The sequence below is a fragment of the Sinocyclocheilus anshuiensis genome, unplaced genomic scaffold, assembly GCF_001515605.1.
Source record: "Sinocyclocheilus anshuiensis isolate Anshui unplaced genomic scaffold, SAMN03320099.WGS_v1.1 scaffold1623, whole genome shotgun sequence".
NCBI lineage: Eukaryota > Metazoa > Chordata > Actinopteri > Cypriniformes > Cyprinidae > Sinocyclocheilus > Sinocyclocheilus anshuiensis.
The window spans coordinates 1,277,146-1,295,992 of NW_015553403.1; the positions used below are offsets into that span (position 1 = coordinate 1,277,146).

General features: G+C 35.8%; 1 protein-coding gene across 3 annotated transcripts in view; it reads right to left on the reverse strand.

Moving 5' to 3' along the window:
* Positions 1–1,441: 1,441 nt before the first annotated feature.
* Positions 1,442–18,847, reverse strand: part of LOC107668315 (oxysterol-binding protein-related protein 10-like) — a 36,837-nt gene continuing 19,431 nt past the window's right edge. For all 3 annotated transcript variants that reach the window (XM_016460159.1, XM_016460158.1, XM_016460157.1), the window contains 6 exons: positions 11,832–11,978; positions 9,270–9,759; positions 5,040–5,226; positions 4,752–4,934; positions 3,181–3,334; positions 1,442–1,884 (listed from right to left, as the gene is read on the reverse strand). In XM_016460159.1, coding sequence (XP_016315645.1) covers positions 1,840–1,884; positions 3,181–3,334; positions 4,752–4,934; positions 5,040–5,226; positions 9,270–9,759; positions 11,832–11,978 — 1,206 coding nt within the window. In that variant the 3' untranslated portion in view covers positions 1,442–1,839. The remainder of the gene's footprint in view (positions 1,885–3,180; positions 3,335–4,751; positions 4,935–5,039; positions 5,227–9,269; positions 9,760–11,831; positions 11,979–18,847) is intronic.

Sequence of the window (18,847 nt, forward strand, 5' to 3'; positions counted from 1 at the left end):
TCTTCTTTATGCACTAAGAGCTTGTAACACTCCAAAGAGAAAGGAAAAATTGAAATCGCATTATATGACCCCTTTAATGGATAAGTGAAGTGACTGAAATGCATGCATATCACTGACCTTACTAAATCATCATGAGGGAAAAATACATTTGCACATCATTTTAAAATCTATTCATTAAATATCAATTTTATTCTTTCTTCAGGAAGCTCAACTGAAGCACAATACTGTCCTCATATGGTAAGATTGATTCAGTCATTCAAATAAAATAAGAACATGAGAGGTGAGCTCTATTGAACATGAATACATACTCACATACTCAATGCCGCTTGCATCTTGGCCTGGGCGATAAAACGGTATCGATATTTATCGACGGTACACCTTCGATAACGATATAAAAAAATTTCTATATAGTGCATGATATAGGCACGTGCTATGAGTGACGCAGACAGCACACACAAACACGAACATGAGTGCTGTGCCTGCCGGTGATGAGGAGATTGTGAGTAAAGAATTAATATTAGTCAAATTTAAAATAAACATTTGCATTTGAATGCAAAAATAGTACAATCCAATGTTAGATGTGCGCCAGGGAGCGTCATGCCGTCATCAGTGGGGCACGAGATGCGGTGATGATGCAAGTGACGTTGTAGTTTAATGTTTTGTTAGTCTAGCCCACGAGACGCACAGTTGCTGTGTTATTCATTCAAACTATTAGAGAAATATAGAAGCTCAATGCGGAGAAGATCTTGATTAGGTTAAAACCTGAAATCAAGCCATTCACAAAGAACGCATTTTCAGCGCATTTTTTAGACGGACAAATACGACTGCTGCACTCGCGTCTCACACAAGAGATGTATAGAAAGCCATGCAAAGTTAAAACAGTTTAAACTTTTAGAAAACACGTCGCAAATTTGTGGATGTTTATTCCTTTTTACTGCGTCTCATATGTTTTTAAAGGCAATCTGTGTGATGGGCGATTCGGCTCTTTGTATTAAGCAATGCATATACGTGATGCTGTTTTGTTCATAATTGTTTATGCAATTTACGAAATTATATTTGATTTATATGAGTTAATTTAGACGTAATGCACGTTTTTTTATAGACTATTACTTCCTTGCGTTGAACATTTAAAATGTGCTGCATTATTTTGCTCATTGAGCCCTCCTGTGGCCTCGGGAGACAAGCCAAAAGTTTAACCTATTTAATCTGCATATAAAACGTTAGAAATTAGATATTTGTTTAATTTTTATTTTGTTTTTGACTGTTAAAACAAAAAAATATTTGTTGTTTGTCTCAATAAATTGAGTTAATTTAAAAATACAGTGGTTAAATGTAAATTTTTTTTAAAAAAAGGTTATAAAAAATGTCAATAATTATCGATACCGAACGATATGAAACATTATATCGTTGATACATTTTTTAGCTATATCGCCCAGCCCTACTTGCATCAATATCTGCCTTTATGGTGTTCTAAAATAACAGTTATACTCTGATACAGATGCTACATCTCTCCTGTGTGAAAAATCACTTTACTTTGTATTGATTATCAGACGTAATATACAAATATAAAGATATTCACACAAGGTCACACAATTCAGGCCTCCACGTCCAATCTTCATCATCCAGAGGGTCTTTTGAGGTATTTTTACCACCCTCAAGTTCATTTTTTGTTTTTGGCACCTTCCATTCTCCGTAAGACGAGTTGGAAAAATGGATCACTGTCTTTCCCTGCTGCTTGAGTCCCATTGGTTGGCCAGCCCCTCGCTCACATGGACACTCCCATCCGCGCGGCTAGAGGTCTGTGACAAACCCAAATCATGTGGCTCCAGCGTGACTTTATCACTTTGTCTTCCACAGAGGATTGTGGTACACCCATCCATCCCCCTGCAGCCAATTCAAGATGTTAGACATGCTAGATCTGATACGAGAACCAATATCCTGCATGACTCTGGAGCTAATCATGAGGCACGACATTGAAGGGAAATGAATGATATTCGACCCCGTTGCAAATACGCTGACATGACGCATAATGTTTCAGAAAATGCTGTATTGAATTATATACATGTACATACATTCATCAAAAAATCCTGAAAAATATATATATTTTTTAATATTAAAATTATATATTTATAATATTAAAATATTTCTTAATATTACTATTTTTACTGTATTTATGATCAAATTATTTCAAACACATGAAAACATCTCACAACCCCAAACTTTTGAATGGTTGAGTTTAGTATTAAGTTTGGTGCCATTTTAAAAACGGAGACCCCTGCTTTTTTTTTTTACTCCATTTGTGCTTCGTCTAGCTGTTTTTGAACATATGAATGTGTCTTAAAGGGGTCATATGACGTTGCTAAAAAAATGCAGTTTATGCAGTTTAAGGTAAAAAAAACACCCATTATTTTCCACATACTGTACATTATTGTTTCTCCTCTATGCCCCGCCTTTCTGAAACGCGTCGATTTTTACAAAGCTCATCGGTCTGAAAAGTGAGGTGTGCTCTGATTGGCCAGCTATCCAGTGCGTTGTGATCGGCCAAATTCCTCAAGCGTGTGACGGAAATGTGTGACGGAAAAGCATGTCTGCACCGGAAAACACCGGCATTGTAGGCTAATCTCCCAGGAAACAGTCCTCGACCTCCGTAAAATGTGTTGCTCACACCTGAATATTTGGGTTGACGTGTTCTGGAACGGTGTTGTAAATACAACTTAACCACTGATTTCTAGTCGTGGCCTCTTTTGGCAGACCAAACAAAGTAGTTTCGCTTTCACAATGAAACACACAGCGTCTCTACGACATGGTGGCGGCGGCAACAATACTACAGCGAGAATCAAAGTTACGCCTTCTTTCTTTGCGTGATTTGAGATTTTAGTCTTTGCAACTTTAGGGATCTTATCTATTCACGAACAGCTTGTAACACTCCAAAGAGAAAGGAAAACTTGAAATCGCATCATATGACCCCTTTAAGTAAGCACCTCATAAAAAACACATCTGATTGGGGTCTGGAGAAATGAAACTCGTCTAAAACTCGTTGATTACTTGACTAGTCCTTCAGACAACCTGCTGAATAGTCAATTATTAACAAATGTAGTTTTGCACATCTCTAGGAAAGTGAAAAATGGTACTTTTATGCACAAATGAAGGCTTTGACACTGCAAGTCTCAAAAGCCTCACCTCTTTAATGAAGTACTTGGGTTTCCAGGTGGTGCTGCTGGCCGTTCTCTGCTTCCCTTCTCTCCTCTGTTTCTCCTCCAGCTGGTGTTTGTGTTCAGTGGCCGCATCGATATCGCCGGCCTTCAGCGCTGCTGTCACATGCTTCCACAGCCGCCTGTTAATCATTGTCACAAGACAGGATAAGGACACGAGCAGCGTATTTTAAGAATTATTTCAAATTTAACAAATTTTATTTCAAGTCAAGTCAAGTCAAGTCTGCTTTATTGTCAATTCTTCCACATGTACTATGCAAAATATTTTAAAATATATATAAGCAATATACTGTATGATATATTTGGCCATTATGGGATATTTTAAAATATACTTAAAAATATATTGAAAATGTATTTTGTTTTTTTGCCATATGGGCAATCACTTTACAAGTCAGTTAAGTTTCTTGAGAAAAATAAAGCTGCAAAACTTTGCTGTTTTGTCAAGGGGTGTTTCATCTAGCCATATTGATCAGGATAAGAAAAGCAACCTCAGATGATAAATCAGTCATATCTTTTATTAAATTGGACTCCAAACCTTTCACGGATCAATGGATCCACACTTTTTGCATGCATACCACAGCTTTCATGCACCTCTCTGCCGCTATATCTTCTTGTGATTGCATTACGCGTGTGTGGTAGCATTAGACTACTCTGATGGGGCTCTGTCCTGTCCGGCTGGATCTCTCCTCGACAATAGGCCAATAAGCAGCATTAGAGATTATTAAGTGAAGCCTCCAGCTTGCTCAGGGCCAGAGGGTCAAGAGTATTTTATAAGAGCTCTCGATGGGCAGGATTTAGCTAAAATGCACTAAAGTGCGGGATGCTCATCCACCATGGTATTATCTAGACCACTAAGCTCTGATCTTTTGCACTTGTTATTTATTTGTATTGTCTGAGTACCTCTATTCCCTTAAGATTTCACTATGCTTCCATTTGAAGCCTAATGAAAATAGACAGTAATGGACTTGAGTAAAATGAATAAAGCAAAGTAACTCTACAAATGTTATTTATAGAAATGTATTTATTTAGTCCATTTTGTACTTTGGTAAATTTGATAATCAGATCATTTTGGCCTTTCTGCCACTAGACTGAAATGGCTGCAAAAAAAAAAAAAAAAGAAAGAAATTACTTTTAAAAATGTAAAAAAAACAAAAAAAAAAACAAGGCTGCAAATAAATTAATTCTGTAACATAAAATAAAATAACGTAGTTATTTAACAAGAGTTGCCAAATTGAGGTAATTTTAACAATATTTAGTTCAGGATTTTTTCAATGGTTATGAAGGTTATGTTTTTTTTTTTACTTTTAAACAAAGGTTTAATGCTGCTACTCACATTATATAGAAAGTCTACTAAGTCTACTATGAAAAGAAATATGAATATTGGATAAAACAATGCTTAAATCAAATTTAATTTAAAAATAAAACAAAATGGTAAAACAATGCTTATAGCAACTTTAAAGAAAAGATCAATATGTTAATTCTCTTGTAAGCAACTATATTACCATTATTGAAGCTAAATTCATGAAAACATCTCCTCACCTTGATTCATACTGGCTCTGTTTCTCCAGTGGCCGGATCTTTTTCTTAATGACTGGCAGTTTGGACGTGTCAATCACTTTGGTCTCTCCACTGCTGTAGGTGAACTCCAGCGTCCCGTTCCACTCCCCCTGAGCCTTGCAGACGATGGTGCCGCTGGGGTTGTGTTTGACCTCAGCCGTTACTCTGTTAGAGAATAAGAGAAAATGAGTTAAAGATGAAAAAAGAAACAACTGTTTTACCTGATCTCAAATAAAACAGGCTCTCAAAGACAAGTCTCTTCACTCTCACCTGTGAACTTTCCCTCCATAGAAGGGTTTGGTGTGGAATGTGACGGCGGCAGAGTATCCGCTTTTGGCGCAGCAGATGGAAACTTTTCCACCCAGCTCCACCCAGGGCACTGTGAGAATGGAGCGGGCGTAGGCAGACGGCAGTGTGAACACATACTCCTCATCATGCTCCACGAGATGTAAAATTCCTAAGGTAAAGCACAGGGCACAGGTCACACTCTCTTCAGCAGAACACACTCACCAGGAACAGTACAGTACAGAACGGTTTCAGCTCGTCTCCAAACAAAAGATTGACCGCAATTCTGATTCACATTGATCCCAGTGCTCTGTAGGAGTTTACAAAGCTCTTGCATGTTTGGTGCAGCGGAGAATTTCAAAAAGTATTATCCTAGATGTGTAGAATATGACAACATTAAAATATGATAGCAGGATGAGCAGAGAATAGTGATTGCTGCATTAATATAACAACTGTTTGTGCTCTTAAATGTCAGTCTAACAGTCTCATCCATCTCACTGTGTCCAGTCCCAACCAATCCTAAAGGAATCAATGCGAGTTCTGTAAGAATTCTCTAAATAATGAATTAAGATCCTACTGGATAAACTGAAATTTGAAATTTGCAACTTGATATTTTATAAACTGCAAAGTTTTAATGCTGCTACTTAATCTACATTATACAATAGGTATACAACTGAAAATAAATATGAAAAAACATGAAAAGGTGGATTCTTAGTGTTGTGGGATTATGGACAGTGAGGTTATTGTTAACTAAAACAAAAAAAAAATAAATCATTTTGCTCATTTGAAATAAAGCTGGAATAAAATAGAAATATTAGATGAAAAATAAAAATGAGAAATCTTGCCTTGGCAACCAGCTAATTTAAAACTTAAGTTGAAGTACTTAAATTACTAAAACTAAAACTGAATTAATAAATAAATAAATAAATATAAAAAAGCTAAATAGAAATATAAAAAATGACAAAATATACTAAAGCACATGAACTTACTAAAACTAAATAAACAAAATAGGTAATTCAAAACATTAATACATACTATAATAGTACACAAATAATACTACAAACAGAAAGTAGGGATCAAAATAATAGTAAATGTTAAAAAAAATGAACAGAAATAAAGAACTTTGACATAATGAGTAAAATGAAGCCACATCAAACCATCAAAAAAAAACAAACATTAAAATTCACTTTGAAAAATTAAAGGTTCATAGTAATATTAAGTTAAATATTTGATTTTTAGTACATTGTTTACCTCTGTATGATAAACAGTTCTTTTACAGTCAACACTTGATGTCCAATTTAAAATCTGGATTCTGAAGCAAAAGCTTCAGCCTCTGTCTTTCTTGAGCATATTAGAATTGGTTCCAAATTATATTAACAATTCATTAGTATGCCTTTCGATTAAAAAAAAAATTTAATTCAAGCTTAATTTCTAATACAATCCTTCTGTACAGCCCAGTGTCGTGTGTTTTGATCTGTTCTGATTCATCAGTCATCAGGATGACAGTTTTTTTCCCTCAATGATTTAACTATATAAGTTTCCTGGTGTACTTTGATTTTAATATATTATATTATAATGCAAGTCTCGAACCACAGTTGGAAGTTATTAATTAAAATTATGAATTGTGTCTAGCTGTGTAACTCCTGTAACATCTGAACAGCGCGAGCATGTTCACAGCAGCTCTCTCAGTGGGCCTGGCCTCTTTTCCTTTCGGTTATGTAATAGACAGCTGTCTAGTGGCAAAATCTCTGTGGGCTTTTAGCCAGTCTGACAACAGCACATCTGTTTCCCAGAGACAAGAGAGCTGAAGGGGGGCGGGTGCAGTTCGGCTCCCTGTCCCAGAAGGGTCAAACATGCTGCGGCCCAAAGCAGTGCTGCTGGAGCAGTTCCCTGTGAGAATGCTGATGCCAGAGCTTCTCTGATGATCCCAGTAGAGGACAGTTGAATTCATCTGTGCTGCCTGACACATGAGGAAACTACATTTGATGGAGCCGACATGGCTGATTAGCAGATGGGACATTCACTGTGTGAAAGGTGTTCAAGCACCCATAATTCATTCATGATGTCAATTTGTAGGCGAATCAGGAATGCTAATTGATTATGGGTTCCATCAGGAATTTCGAATGGGTTTTTAGAACAGTAAATATTTTTCTATAGCGCACACACACACACACACACACACACACAAAAGTGTCATATAGATTTTCAACTACAGTACATGAGGGTCAGAAAACGGCATCATTTTCATTTTTGGGTGAAGTATCTTTTAAATTCCTCTAAACTTCCTGCTGCTTCAATGAACAGTGTGTACATTACTCGAGGGGATTAGTGTTAGAAGTCATTAATGTTGTCCTAATTACAGAAGAGTCCTAACTGGTTAAGTACACCAAATGCTACCTTCATCCTGCATGATCATCCACTTCAGTGCACACTTCTGGCTTTGGGAGTTTTGAGAACAAGCTTAGGTCCAGAAATTTCTATTTCAAATAAATGTGGTTCTTTCGAACTTTCTATTCATCAAAGAGTCCTGAAACAAATCAGCACATTAGAATGATTTCTGAAGGATCATATGACACTGAAGACTGGAGTAATGGCTGCTGAAAATTTAGCTTTGCATCATAGGAATAAACTAGATTTGAAAATATATTAAAAAAGAAAAGTTATTTTAAATTGTAATAATATTTCACAAAACAATTACTGTACTTTTGTTTAAATAAATTCAGCTTTGGTGTGTATAAGAGACTTCCCTTTAAAAATTGTAAAAACTTTAAAACAGTAGTGAACTTATACATGGTAAACAAATTTAGGGTAAAATATTTTTAAATCTGTTTTAGTGCTACATTCCCTAAGTATTTATAAGCAACATTTATCTTGTGCCATCTGACATTTTGTCACAATGCATTCTGGGATTTTATTCTCTGTGAAGAAAATAGTCAAAACAAGGTATCCTTATTAAATTAAGGCAGAGATTCTGAAACAGCCTTTGCATCATGGGAGTGCGATGACAATGCCTTAAAATGCTCCCTTTGTTGGCAGCTCACCAGTTTTACAATCAGAGTGAAACATCAAGCAACTGAGTGAAGTGAAACATCAAGGGAAGGGTTTTTCAAACAGCAGTACATTTCTGTTCTTATTCTGTGAGACAGATGGAGTTGTGATATAAGCACCAGTAAATACCACAGGCCCTGAGGCCGACACTTATATAACCACATCAGCTGATCTGGAAACAGTATGCTCTTTGGACACACATCTGAGAGGATGAAGGAAAAACAGTTCTGCCTGAATGAGCAAATCCTCAGGCTTTAATCAAACAGTAATGAACAAAACTCAACGATCCCAACAGACAAATGATTGCCATAAACACAACACAACTTTATGAATAAATAAATACTTCTAAGAAACTATATTGGCAGTTTTTCCAAAACATTTTTTTTAGTATGCAAGCTGACTCACAGTAAGATCTTATGGATGGACATTCTGATTGGCTGTGATTTGTCACATGGCAAAGTAATTTGCGTTCAGTACAGCACTGTCTCTTATCTTTCTTTGTCATTACACTGTATTGTTTTTAACAAATGTATGTATTTTAAAATAATATTACAATTCTGGTCAATACTTATAAGACTATAATTATTTTCATGTTATGGCTAATCAACGATTAATTACCAGTATCAAAAGTATACTATTTTGTCTAAATAGATTTGTCTAAATAGATCATTAATTGAAATAAAAACTTTAACTTATTTTACTTCAGCTAGTTGCCAAGGCCACATTTCTCATTTTCTTTAGTTTAAGTTGAAGTACTAAAAAAAAATAAAATAAAACTAAATAAACTAAAATAACAAAATACATAAACATTTTTTTTAAACGACAAAAGCACACAAATTTACTAAAACGAAAACAAAAGATAAAATAAAATCTAATTCAAAATATTAACAAAAACTGTAATCAATGATACTAAAATAACACTGATCACAACATAATAATGTGCAGTATGCAAAAGATTACTAGATTATTAGTATTTAAAGATTAATTTTAAGTGAGCATTAGATGACAACAAGTGAGAATAAACAATTAAATATCCAATATCCACTGGGACCAATAAATAAAAAAATGTGTCGTTCTGATATGGTACCGATATGCTTTTCATCTTTATGTAAAATATAATGTACACTAAAACTGAAACTGGTGTTAAGAGAGACTTGTCAGACTCACCTTCTCCAACCATTGACACTCCTATGGACATGCCCATGAATTTGCTTTTAGTCCAAACATGAGTGTTGACGCATATCTGCTGCTCTTTGCACTCGCAGTAGAATCCAGAGACTGGGGGGTGGTGGGACACCTGCTCAGCCACAAAACGTAGCCGGTAAGATTCTAACCCCTCACTGGAGGTGATCTGGGAGGAATGAGCAGCCTCGGGGGCTAGACTTGAGCTGGTAGTCCTGAGGGGCCGCACCATATCTCGCTGTACGCCCCATGTGCAGTGGAAGCTCTCCCCCAGAATGGGGTTGTAAGGCTTCTTGGCCACAGCACCTTTACGACCCTCGTGGAATGCGGTCAAGTAGTATTCCACAAACCGGATCATGCGTTCCTCTGGCGTCGCTCCAGATGTGATGGCCAAAAACACATCCGGATGGGCCATGAAGTTGGCATACATCTCCAAAAGGGAGCGCTTCTCTAGGATGAACGTGGGCAGCACCACCTGAGAACAAAATATATATAGGCATACATTATCTGACCGATCTTTTTTGTTTTGCTGGTATTTGAGTTTGAGTGAGAAAAGATTTCATGAATGTTGCTGAATATAGCTGCTTAAATGAGGAAACTTGAGCAGCAGAGAACATTATATTATATTATATTATATTGTATTATATTATATATTATATCCCTCCACTCCTCTGTGTTTGCACCTTCCAGAGAGAATGTCACCATTTCTGTAGTTTAAAGGGGTCATATGATGCGATTTCTATTTTTCCTTTCTCTTTGGAGTGTTACAAGCTCTTGGTGCATAAAGAAGATTTGTAAAGTTGCAAAGACTAAAGTCTCAAATCCAAAGAGATATTCTTTATAAAAGTTAAGAGTTAACCACGCCTACCTAAAACGGCTTGTTCTAACATGCCCCCACATATCTACCTCACTATGTGGGAAGATTTGCATAACGCCGCCCAAATGTTCACGCAAAGAAAGAAGGCGTAACTTTTATTCTCACTGTAGTATTGTTGCCGCTGCCGCGATGTCGTGAAGACGCTGTGTGCTTCGTTGTGAAAGCGAAACTACTTTGTTTGGTCTTCCAAAAGAGGACGATAACCGCTTCGTCATGCCTAAATCGACGCGTTTCAGAAAGGCGGGGCATAGCGGAGAAACAATAATGTACAGTATGTGGAAAATAATGTGTTTTTTAAACTTTAAATCCTCAAAACACACAAAAATCACACTGATTCTTTAGGATGAGTGAGTGAATCACTGAATCATTCACTCAACCAATTCGTTCAGAAACAGTGACTTATTCACTATAATAACAAGCAATGACTCTGCTGAGGCTTTGTTCAGAGCTAATTTCATCGGTGGAGCAAAACAAAGTAACTGGCAGTACTGTGTCTTAAATTACTCAGTAATAACTTCTTGTTTAATGAACTTCTGTATTAAAGCAAGATCACACTTGCAATCTGTTTTCCGATCAGCATGGCAATGGTTACTTGTGGCACTCACATCCGCACAGATATAAAAAAACAGCAATCTTAGTTGTGTGATATTGCTTATATTATTTTATATTATTCAACTTCATGCAAACGTGATCTGCTGGCAGTGTAAACGCACCTTAATACTGATCCTCAAAGATGTAATAATAATATAATAACTGAATGCTTGTCTCTGTATCACAGAATCTGACTCCATGGATCAATGCTCTGTCCATTCCCCCTGAGGCCCACAGTACACACACACACACACACACACACACATCACTGAACATCATCTGAGCTATCCAAATGACTGCTCAAATCCTGCTGAACTATAAACACAAGCACAGAAGGAAATGCTCCTCTCAGAGAGACTAAACAAAGCCGAGGTAGGTAGTAGAGAGAGAAGCATATATCACAACTAACACTGAAATATTCCTCAGGCTGATGAAGTGTAATTAGGGCAATAATATCCCGACACCTCTCGACATGCTTGAATTAGTCCATTAGATTCCTAATCAAGAGGACGAATAGGAACATCAAATCAGATAACATTTCCTGTTAACTGATTATGTAAAGTATAATTATGAAACTGAATTTCCCCTGAGCTATGATTATGTTAATAATATTCTTCTTCACGTAGTGTGGCACATCCTCAATCTGTGTCTGAGACTGGACAATGTCCATGCAAGGCTTTAATACACGGGAGGAAACATGAAATTGTGGAAAAGAGGCACAAAGCTGTACACTTGAGGTCCAGTTATTAACTGTTATATATGCCTTCACTCCAGTTATTCACAACTAGTCCGTCTGAGCGCTGTCTAACACACGTTTACTTTTAAATAAGGCTAATAATAAAAATGTCCAAATCATAAAAAGCTGGAAAAGCATCCTTTGTTCCCTGAGATCAAGAGTGGATAAATAGTCTTGAGTGGTTCCAGTTTGTACATAAAAAGGAAGAGCGAATGTATACAAGTTGGGAATGGCCAAATTCTTTCACCACCATTAACTTCATGATTAGTTTGGGTGGGACAGCAAGTGTGTATTTGTGTGTGTGTGTGTGTGTGTGTGTGTGTGTGTGTGTGTGTACATATACCCGTGTGAGGTCCATGCCCAGTTTGAGTTGAGACAGCAGATGGAGGATGATGCTCCTCTGGTCATCTAAGACTCCGAGGTCTTCCTCCTCATTATCTTCTGTGTCTGTGATCTCCTCGCTGGAGTCCACCGATTCTGAGCTGGAGTTCTGCAATCACACGCAAGATCACTTGTGATTTACTGTTAATTATATTTTTACACCTAATTTCTCTGCACCACATCCATGGCATGCTGTGAAAGCCAGTATCCACCACACACACACAAAAAAAATAATAATAATGGTAAATCATAACATAAACAGTCATGACATAAACAGTCAAAATTATGAGATATTAACTTATAATTCTGACATAAAAAGTCTATTAATTTATTACAACTTTTTCAATCATAACTATGACAAAGTTAAATTAATTAGATTTTTTTTGTCTTATGACTTCTTAATCTCATAATTTAGACTATTTTATCTTGTAATTATGACTTACTATCTATTTTTTATGTAATTATTGTAATTTACCAAGGCTTTATTTATGATTGGTGGAAATGGGCTTTTATACCATGCTGTCAGTTACTACAGACAATAATTTTCACTTGTGAAGGAACCTGATAATGTTTTATTGAAATTTATTTTTGAAAAAAGTAAAAGAAACTAAAAAGAGAGAATTGTTTATCATTTAAATGTAATTTGAAGTTGTCATTGTATTATAAGTTGCCATTTAACTTAATTCAGCTTTGTATGTAAAATACATCTAACATTTTTTTTTCCTCTTAAAATGACAAATGCTCATTGGTTGCAAGGCAACTGTGTGTCCAGGCTTGGGTGGCTAATATAGTTGGTACCTCCTGCAATCGCTCATACAAAAACATTAAATTTTTCCTAATGCACAATGTAAAGAAGTGGACCAGAAGCACCTGCCCCAAAGCATCATGGGAAGTGTATAAAAAGCCCCTTCCTCTAAGGGCTCTACGTAGATAATGTTAGCAGATGAGCGGAGCAGATCACATGATCCTCTCTCTGTGGATCACTCCTTTTTCCTTTTCAAGGCACATGAATGTGAGTAACTGAGGGGCAGCAGATGGGATCTAAATGGGTTCAAATATGATTAGACTGTAAAGTAAAACAGTAGGGTTTGTGGGCAAGCCGTAATCCCTGAGGTAACGCTTACAACTGGGCACAAACCATTGCCCGTGGCGTTATGGCTCGATTTTTATTAAATTCTCTTGCAAGCCATTTATCATCTTCTCTCTTAGCGGTAAAAAGGGAATATTGTGTTCCTGTCAAAAGTGCAGGAGCTCATCGAGACGGATGGGACGTCCTCATTTCAAGCTGCAGCGATCAACCTGAATATTTCATAGAACAAGAGCAGAGCACTTCCTCTCTCCCTTTACGTCATCACAGATATGATTAAATAAACAGACGCAAATGAGGTCACATGCAAGGTCATACATCCAGCGTGACCACAAATCTATAACACAAATGCATCACCAATACTAAATACAATGTTTCACGCTGGCATCTTGTTCAATTAACTCTAGATACGGTACTCAGGACTGTCCTTGTATGATTCGCAAAGGAACATGTCGAGGACACTCGAAACAATTTGTGTCCTTCTTTCTCTGTGGACGCTCAGTTGGGTGGTTTTGTTTTGTTGGAGTGTTTAGTAGCTACAGTACCTAGCAAAAAGTTGATTGTGGAAGCAGCTCATGCAAATCAATTCAGAGCTAATTAAATACACAGCGAGTTTAGAGATGCAGCGAAATGATGAGGAAAAGCAAGAAACATTACCTTGATATTTCTCCTAGAAAACAATGAGAGAAAATAGAGACTTTGTCTTCTTAAGACGTATCTGTCAGAGACAAACACTCCAGTAACCTCACGTCTCTTTTAAAGTTTCAGAAGAGATCTTAATGTCTCAAAATGTGCTCAGATTTACCCTGTCTACAGGCAAAAGTCACAGATTTCTCATCAAATTCTCCCGAAACCAAAGCTTTGTGATCCATATTACTTTTACAGCTCTATACTCTTACTGTATGTTAAAATCCTTGCATTTGTGTTTATTTCTCCTAAGGCAAAGAGACAAAGTGGATACATACATAAAACATATCTTAGAACACCACTTTGTCATCTGAGCTTTTAAAGAGCAACCTCTGAGCAATGGTATTTTCCGCCGGTAGTTTTAATATGCTAAAATACTGGCACAAAAACATGACCAACATGAGCCAATAACAAAAAACATTACAACAATGAATGAAGTTTCCAACTTTCCTCACTCCCAGCATTCCAGAGGGTCATCCCTCCCTCTTGCCAACAGGATAAACATGCATCAAACTTACATTCATTTCAGGGCTGGTTCAGAAATATGCTCTTGGGTGTTCATCTCATAGTTTGACTGTGGTGGTATCCACAAAACTCTCTCTTTCACAATCTCTCACTAACTCTGACACACTTATCTCGCTGCCCAGCTGTCCCTGAACCGAGGAAGCACTGCTCCCTCCCACTCTGCCAGCCTGTACTCTCTCTCTCTCTCTCTCATACTCTGGCTCCTGCCTCGACTCACCACAGACTGCTGGTTTAAAATACAGCTGAACTTCATGAGATTTGTAAGAGATTAAATTGAGACACTCCATATGACCTTCAATCTGTCAGAGCCACTTCCACTTTAAATCACTTTCGTGGTGCAGTTACACCAATTCCACATCTGCCCCGCCCCTATTATAATGCAACCAATTGCAAGTACTTTTACATGCACACATGTCGAGCATCACCTCTGTTTCTTAGAGCAAGCACACAATGGTGAGGTCAAATGTAGTTAGCTTACCATGTTGGACAAATTAGTCACTAGTCACAAATTAGTCACAAATTGGACACTAGTTAACAAACTCTTGGTGCAATAGGGAAGTAATGCTTTAAATCTGAGCATTTCTCAAAAACACTTGTTTTTGAAAAATGCAGTAAAAACAGTAATATTGTGAAATAGTATTACAGTTTAAAATAAATATATTTTTAAATATTTTAAAATGCAATTTATTCCTGTGACGCCAAAGCTGAATTACCAGCAGCCATTACTCCAGTCTTCTGTGTCACATGATCCTTCAGAAATCATTCTAATATGCTGATTTGCTGCTCAAAAAACATATGTTGTGCTGATTAATATTTCTGTGGAAACTGTTGTACACTTTTTATGATTCTTTGATGAATACAAAGTTCAAAAGAACAGAATTTAATTTAAATAGAAATCTTTTGTAGCATTATAAATATTTTAAATGTCTTTCACTTTTGATAAATTTAATGCATCCTAGCAGAATAAAAAATGTCTTTCAAAAAAAAAAAAAAACAGTAGTGTATAAATGCAATAAAGCAAGAAAAAACCCAGTATCTGCCATGATGTTAGTACGGTTTGAGTGTGTGATGTGTTCAGTGTCATTTCAGATGATGGGTTTAATCCCCATATGCGCTCCCAAGACATGGCCTGATCCGCACATGATTACACGGGAACCTCCTGAACCTAGTGTGTGTACAGTATGTATGTGTGTGTGGTATTTCATTATGGAACACTAGGATACTGCACAGTATACAAAGTATGGTATACAATAGTCACTTGACCTCATTATATAATCTTGAAAAAAGGTCCACTTGCATTTTTAATTACATTTTAATTAAAAACATGATCAAATCTTGACTGACATCATCAATTTTCATTTGTTTTAACAGAAAAAGTCAGTAAGCATATTCTAGAATCTCCTCCATTCTGCAGAAGTAGTATGCTATTCAGAACACAGACTCAGTGTGTGATAAGCAACAGAAGAAAGAAAAAAGGGGAGAGAAAATGAGAAAATCCCCTAGTCAGAGGATTAATTGTGTACTATAGACTTCACATTAGTCAATGGCATGATCTCAGAATATATACACTGCTATGTCTTGTGTTCACAAGCACAACTCAAAATATAGCTCTAGCGCCAGGCTTCAGCTTAGGATACAGAGATGGATAGGAGACTGTCTGTTGAAACCTTCCTTTTCAGGACTGATCATAAAAATCAGCTGACTTTGGTCAGGTGACGTGATATCATGTTAGAGCTCCTGGGAAAACAGCATGGGCTGGTGGGAAAGCAGTGTTTAAAACAGCAACACCTTCATGAATTAATAATAATTCACGGCAGCACGTTGTCTTCGGGGATACGGTTAACAGACGTGCCCATGCACTGAGAACAAGATGAAACCACGTTTCTGAGACAAAGAGCTTTTAAAGAACTCTACCATATCAAATTATAATAGTCTGCAGAAACAAGCAGATCGCAGGGGTGAATAAAATAATGAACAAAAAAAAACACCATTTGAATTCACCATTCCAATCGTATTAAAAAATAATAATATAAATCATAATCATAATAATTAAAAAAAAAAAAGAAAAATTAGTTTGTACTGAGAACAAGATGAAACCACGTTTCTGAGACAAAGAGCTTTTAAAGAACTCTACCATATCAAATTATAATAGTCTGCAGAAACAAGCAGATCGCAGGGGTGAATAAAATAATGAACAAAAAAAAACACCATTTGAATTCACCATTCCAATCGTATTAAAAAATAATAATATAAATCATAATCATAATAATTAAAAAAAAAAAGTAAAATGTAGTTGTAGCTTACTTTAGGTTTAAAAGAATATTTTATAAATGTAATGTAAAATAATATTATAATAATATTAAACTAAAATGTAGTGTTTAGTTAAAAATGTAATTTTAATAATGTACTACTTCTACTACTATTTTATCAATTATTAATTATAATAATAAATACAATGAATACTATGTTTTAAAATGTAAAAAGTAAAAAGTAGTATGCAGTTTACTTACATTTTTTAATTATTATTTTATTGATGTAATGTAAATAATATTATAATACATTTTAATAATTAAAAAGTTGCTGTATTTTAATATTTAAAAATGTAGCTTGTAGTTTACTTTATCAAATTGTAACATTTATTAAAATATTTTACATTACATTGATAAATTATTATAGTAGTAGTATTTTAAAAACTACATTTTACTTGTTAAATTTTATAAAATATTATTATAATATTATTTGACATTACATCAATAAAATATTTTTTTATTTAAAGTACTTATTACATTTTAAAATATTATTAAAATACTATTTTACATTAAATTGACAAAATATTATTAGTAGTAATATCTTAAACTACATTTTACTTTTTACATTTTAAAATAATATTTTTTTCATATTAAATTGATAATAATAATAATAATAATAAAATGTAGCTTATTTGGTGCCATATTAAAAGTAGATTGAATTATTTCAGTCATAAATTAGTGGTAAATGAACGAAAAAAAATACAATAAAAAAAAATGTACTCAAGCGAACTATTAAAAGCACATTTAGATATTTTTCAAAGAAATTGATGTCTAGTGAAAGAAATGTGTCTAGTGAACTGACCGCTGTAAAATCTTTCCCATTTCCAAGCACACAAAATCAAACCCTCTTTGTTGTACTTCTGAGAGTGTTACCTTTCGGCCCCAACAGAGGCGGGGACAAATGAGTTCTAGCCACACACAGACAATCATCTCACCCGAGAGGCACAAAACACCCCTCCACACACCAATTTGAATCTGGACGAGGATCTGCACCACTGGCCTCTCCTGTCAAACATCTGGGATATGTATGCTTGATGGGCCATGTCTCATAGCTCAGGTTTGTTTTTCTGCTCCCTGCAGTTTTTCTGCCGTTATTTTCCTCTGACAGCGCAGAAGAGCGAGCTGTCAGACCATGCTGGTTCACAGACAACAATGAAATCTCTCTCTCCTTGAGAGTGTTGACAGCTTAATTTCAATCCCAGTTGTCCAAAAATCCAATAAAAACATTGTCTAAAAAAAAGAACCATTAAATGCTTTGTGTACATTACAAAAACCTACTTCACTTCCTTCCCAGACAGCTTTATTCAGTCGTGACCGCTAGTCGTGACTGCTTTTCTCTGTGGTTCACTTGCAGTCTTCAATCACTGCAACCCATTCTGCTCTCTGCTTTCCTCTACTGGTGATTACGATGAAGTACAACCATTCTAACAAAAACAATAGGCAATCTGCCACAAGAGATCTTATTATGTTTCATTTACATCAGAGCAAACACAGTCAGCAGGCATTAAAACACACGCAAAGGTACACATTTGTCAATTAAAAGATTCAATATCTCATTCAGACAAATGCTTTGGTGTTTGGCCAGTGGTGATAAAGGAGAAGCCCTTTCGCTCCAGTCCCCAACGCAGCCAAGATTTATGACCTCTCGAGCAGCACTGTTGTTTTACAGCATGTCTTACTGATTCTTCTGCTGGACGAGAAGAATCACAGGGGCGGCTGCTGAATAAATCGCTTGGCTAATCATTTGTTGTGTTCTCCCTATCCTTGAGCAATCCACGTGAACTTTAAACTTCAGGTGAGTAGCTACGCCATCGACCCATGGCCCTGTCTGTCAAAATTTATGACAATTTCCCAAACACATGCAGTTCTAAAATCTAACTTTAAATAGGTATGCCATTTATTTACTCAAGGTCAATGTATTATAAATGTTATATAGCAGTTAGTTCCGGACTATAACAGAACTGGACTGTTTTAATTAAAAATAAAATACAAAATAAAATATCTTAATATGTTTTATCTAAAATGACACTTACTTGTCGGTTATATTTAAACGATAATTCACCCTATTCTGTCATCATTTACTCAACCTCATGTTTCAAAACAGTATGAATTTTTATCTGTGAAACCCAAAAGGAAGACGTTCTGAAAGTTGTATTAGTCACTCATTTAAATTACAATTAATTACTTTTTTCCGTCGTGCCATCATCATCTTCTTAATATTCAACAGTACGAACTGAGTCATTTAAAGGTTTAATGGTATGAGTCACAATGTTAAATTAATTAGATATGTTATCCCGGGAAAGGGATATATCAGAGGAAAAAAACAGCACAGATTCTGTCTGTTGCATTCTGGGAGCTCAAACGTGTGTG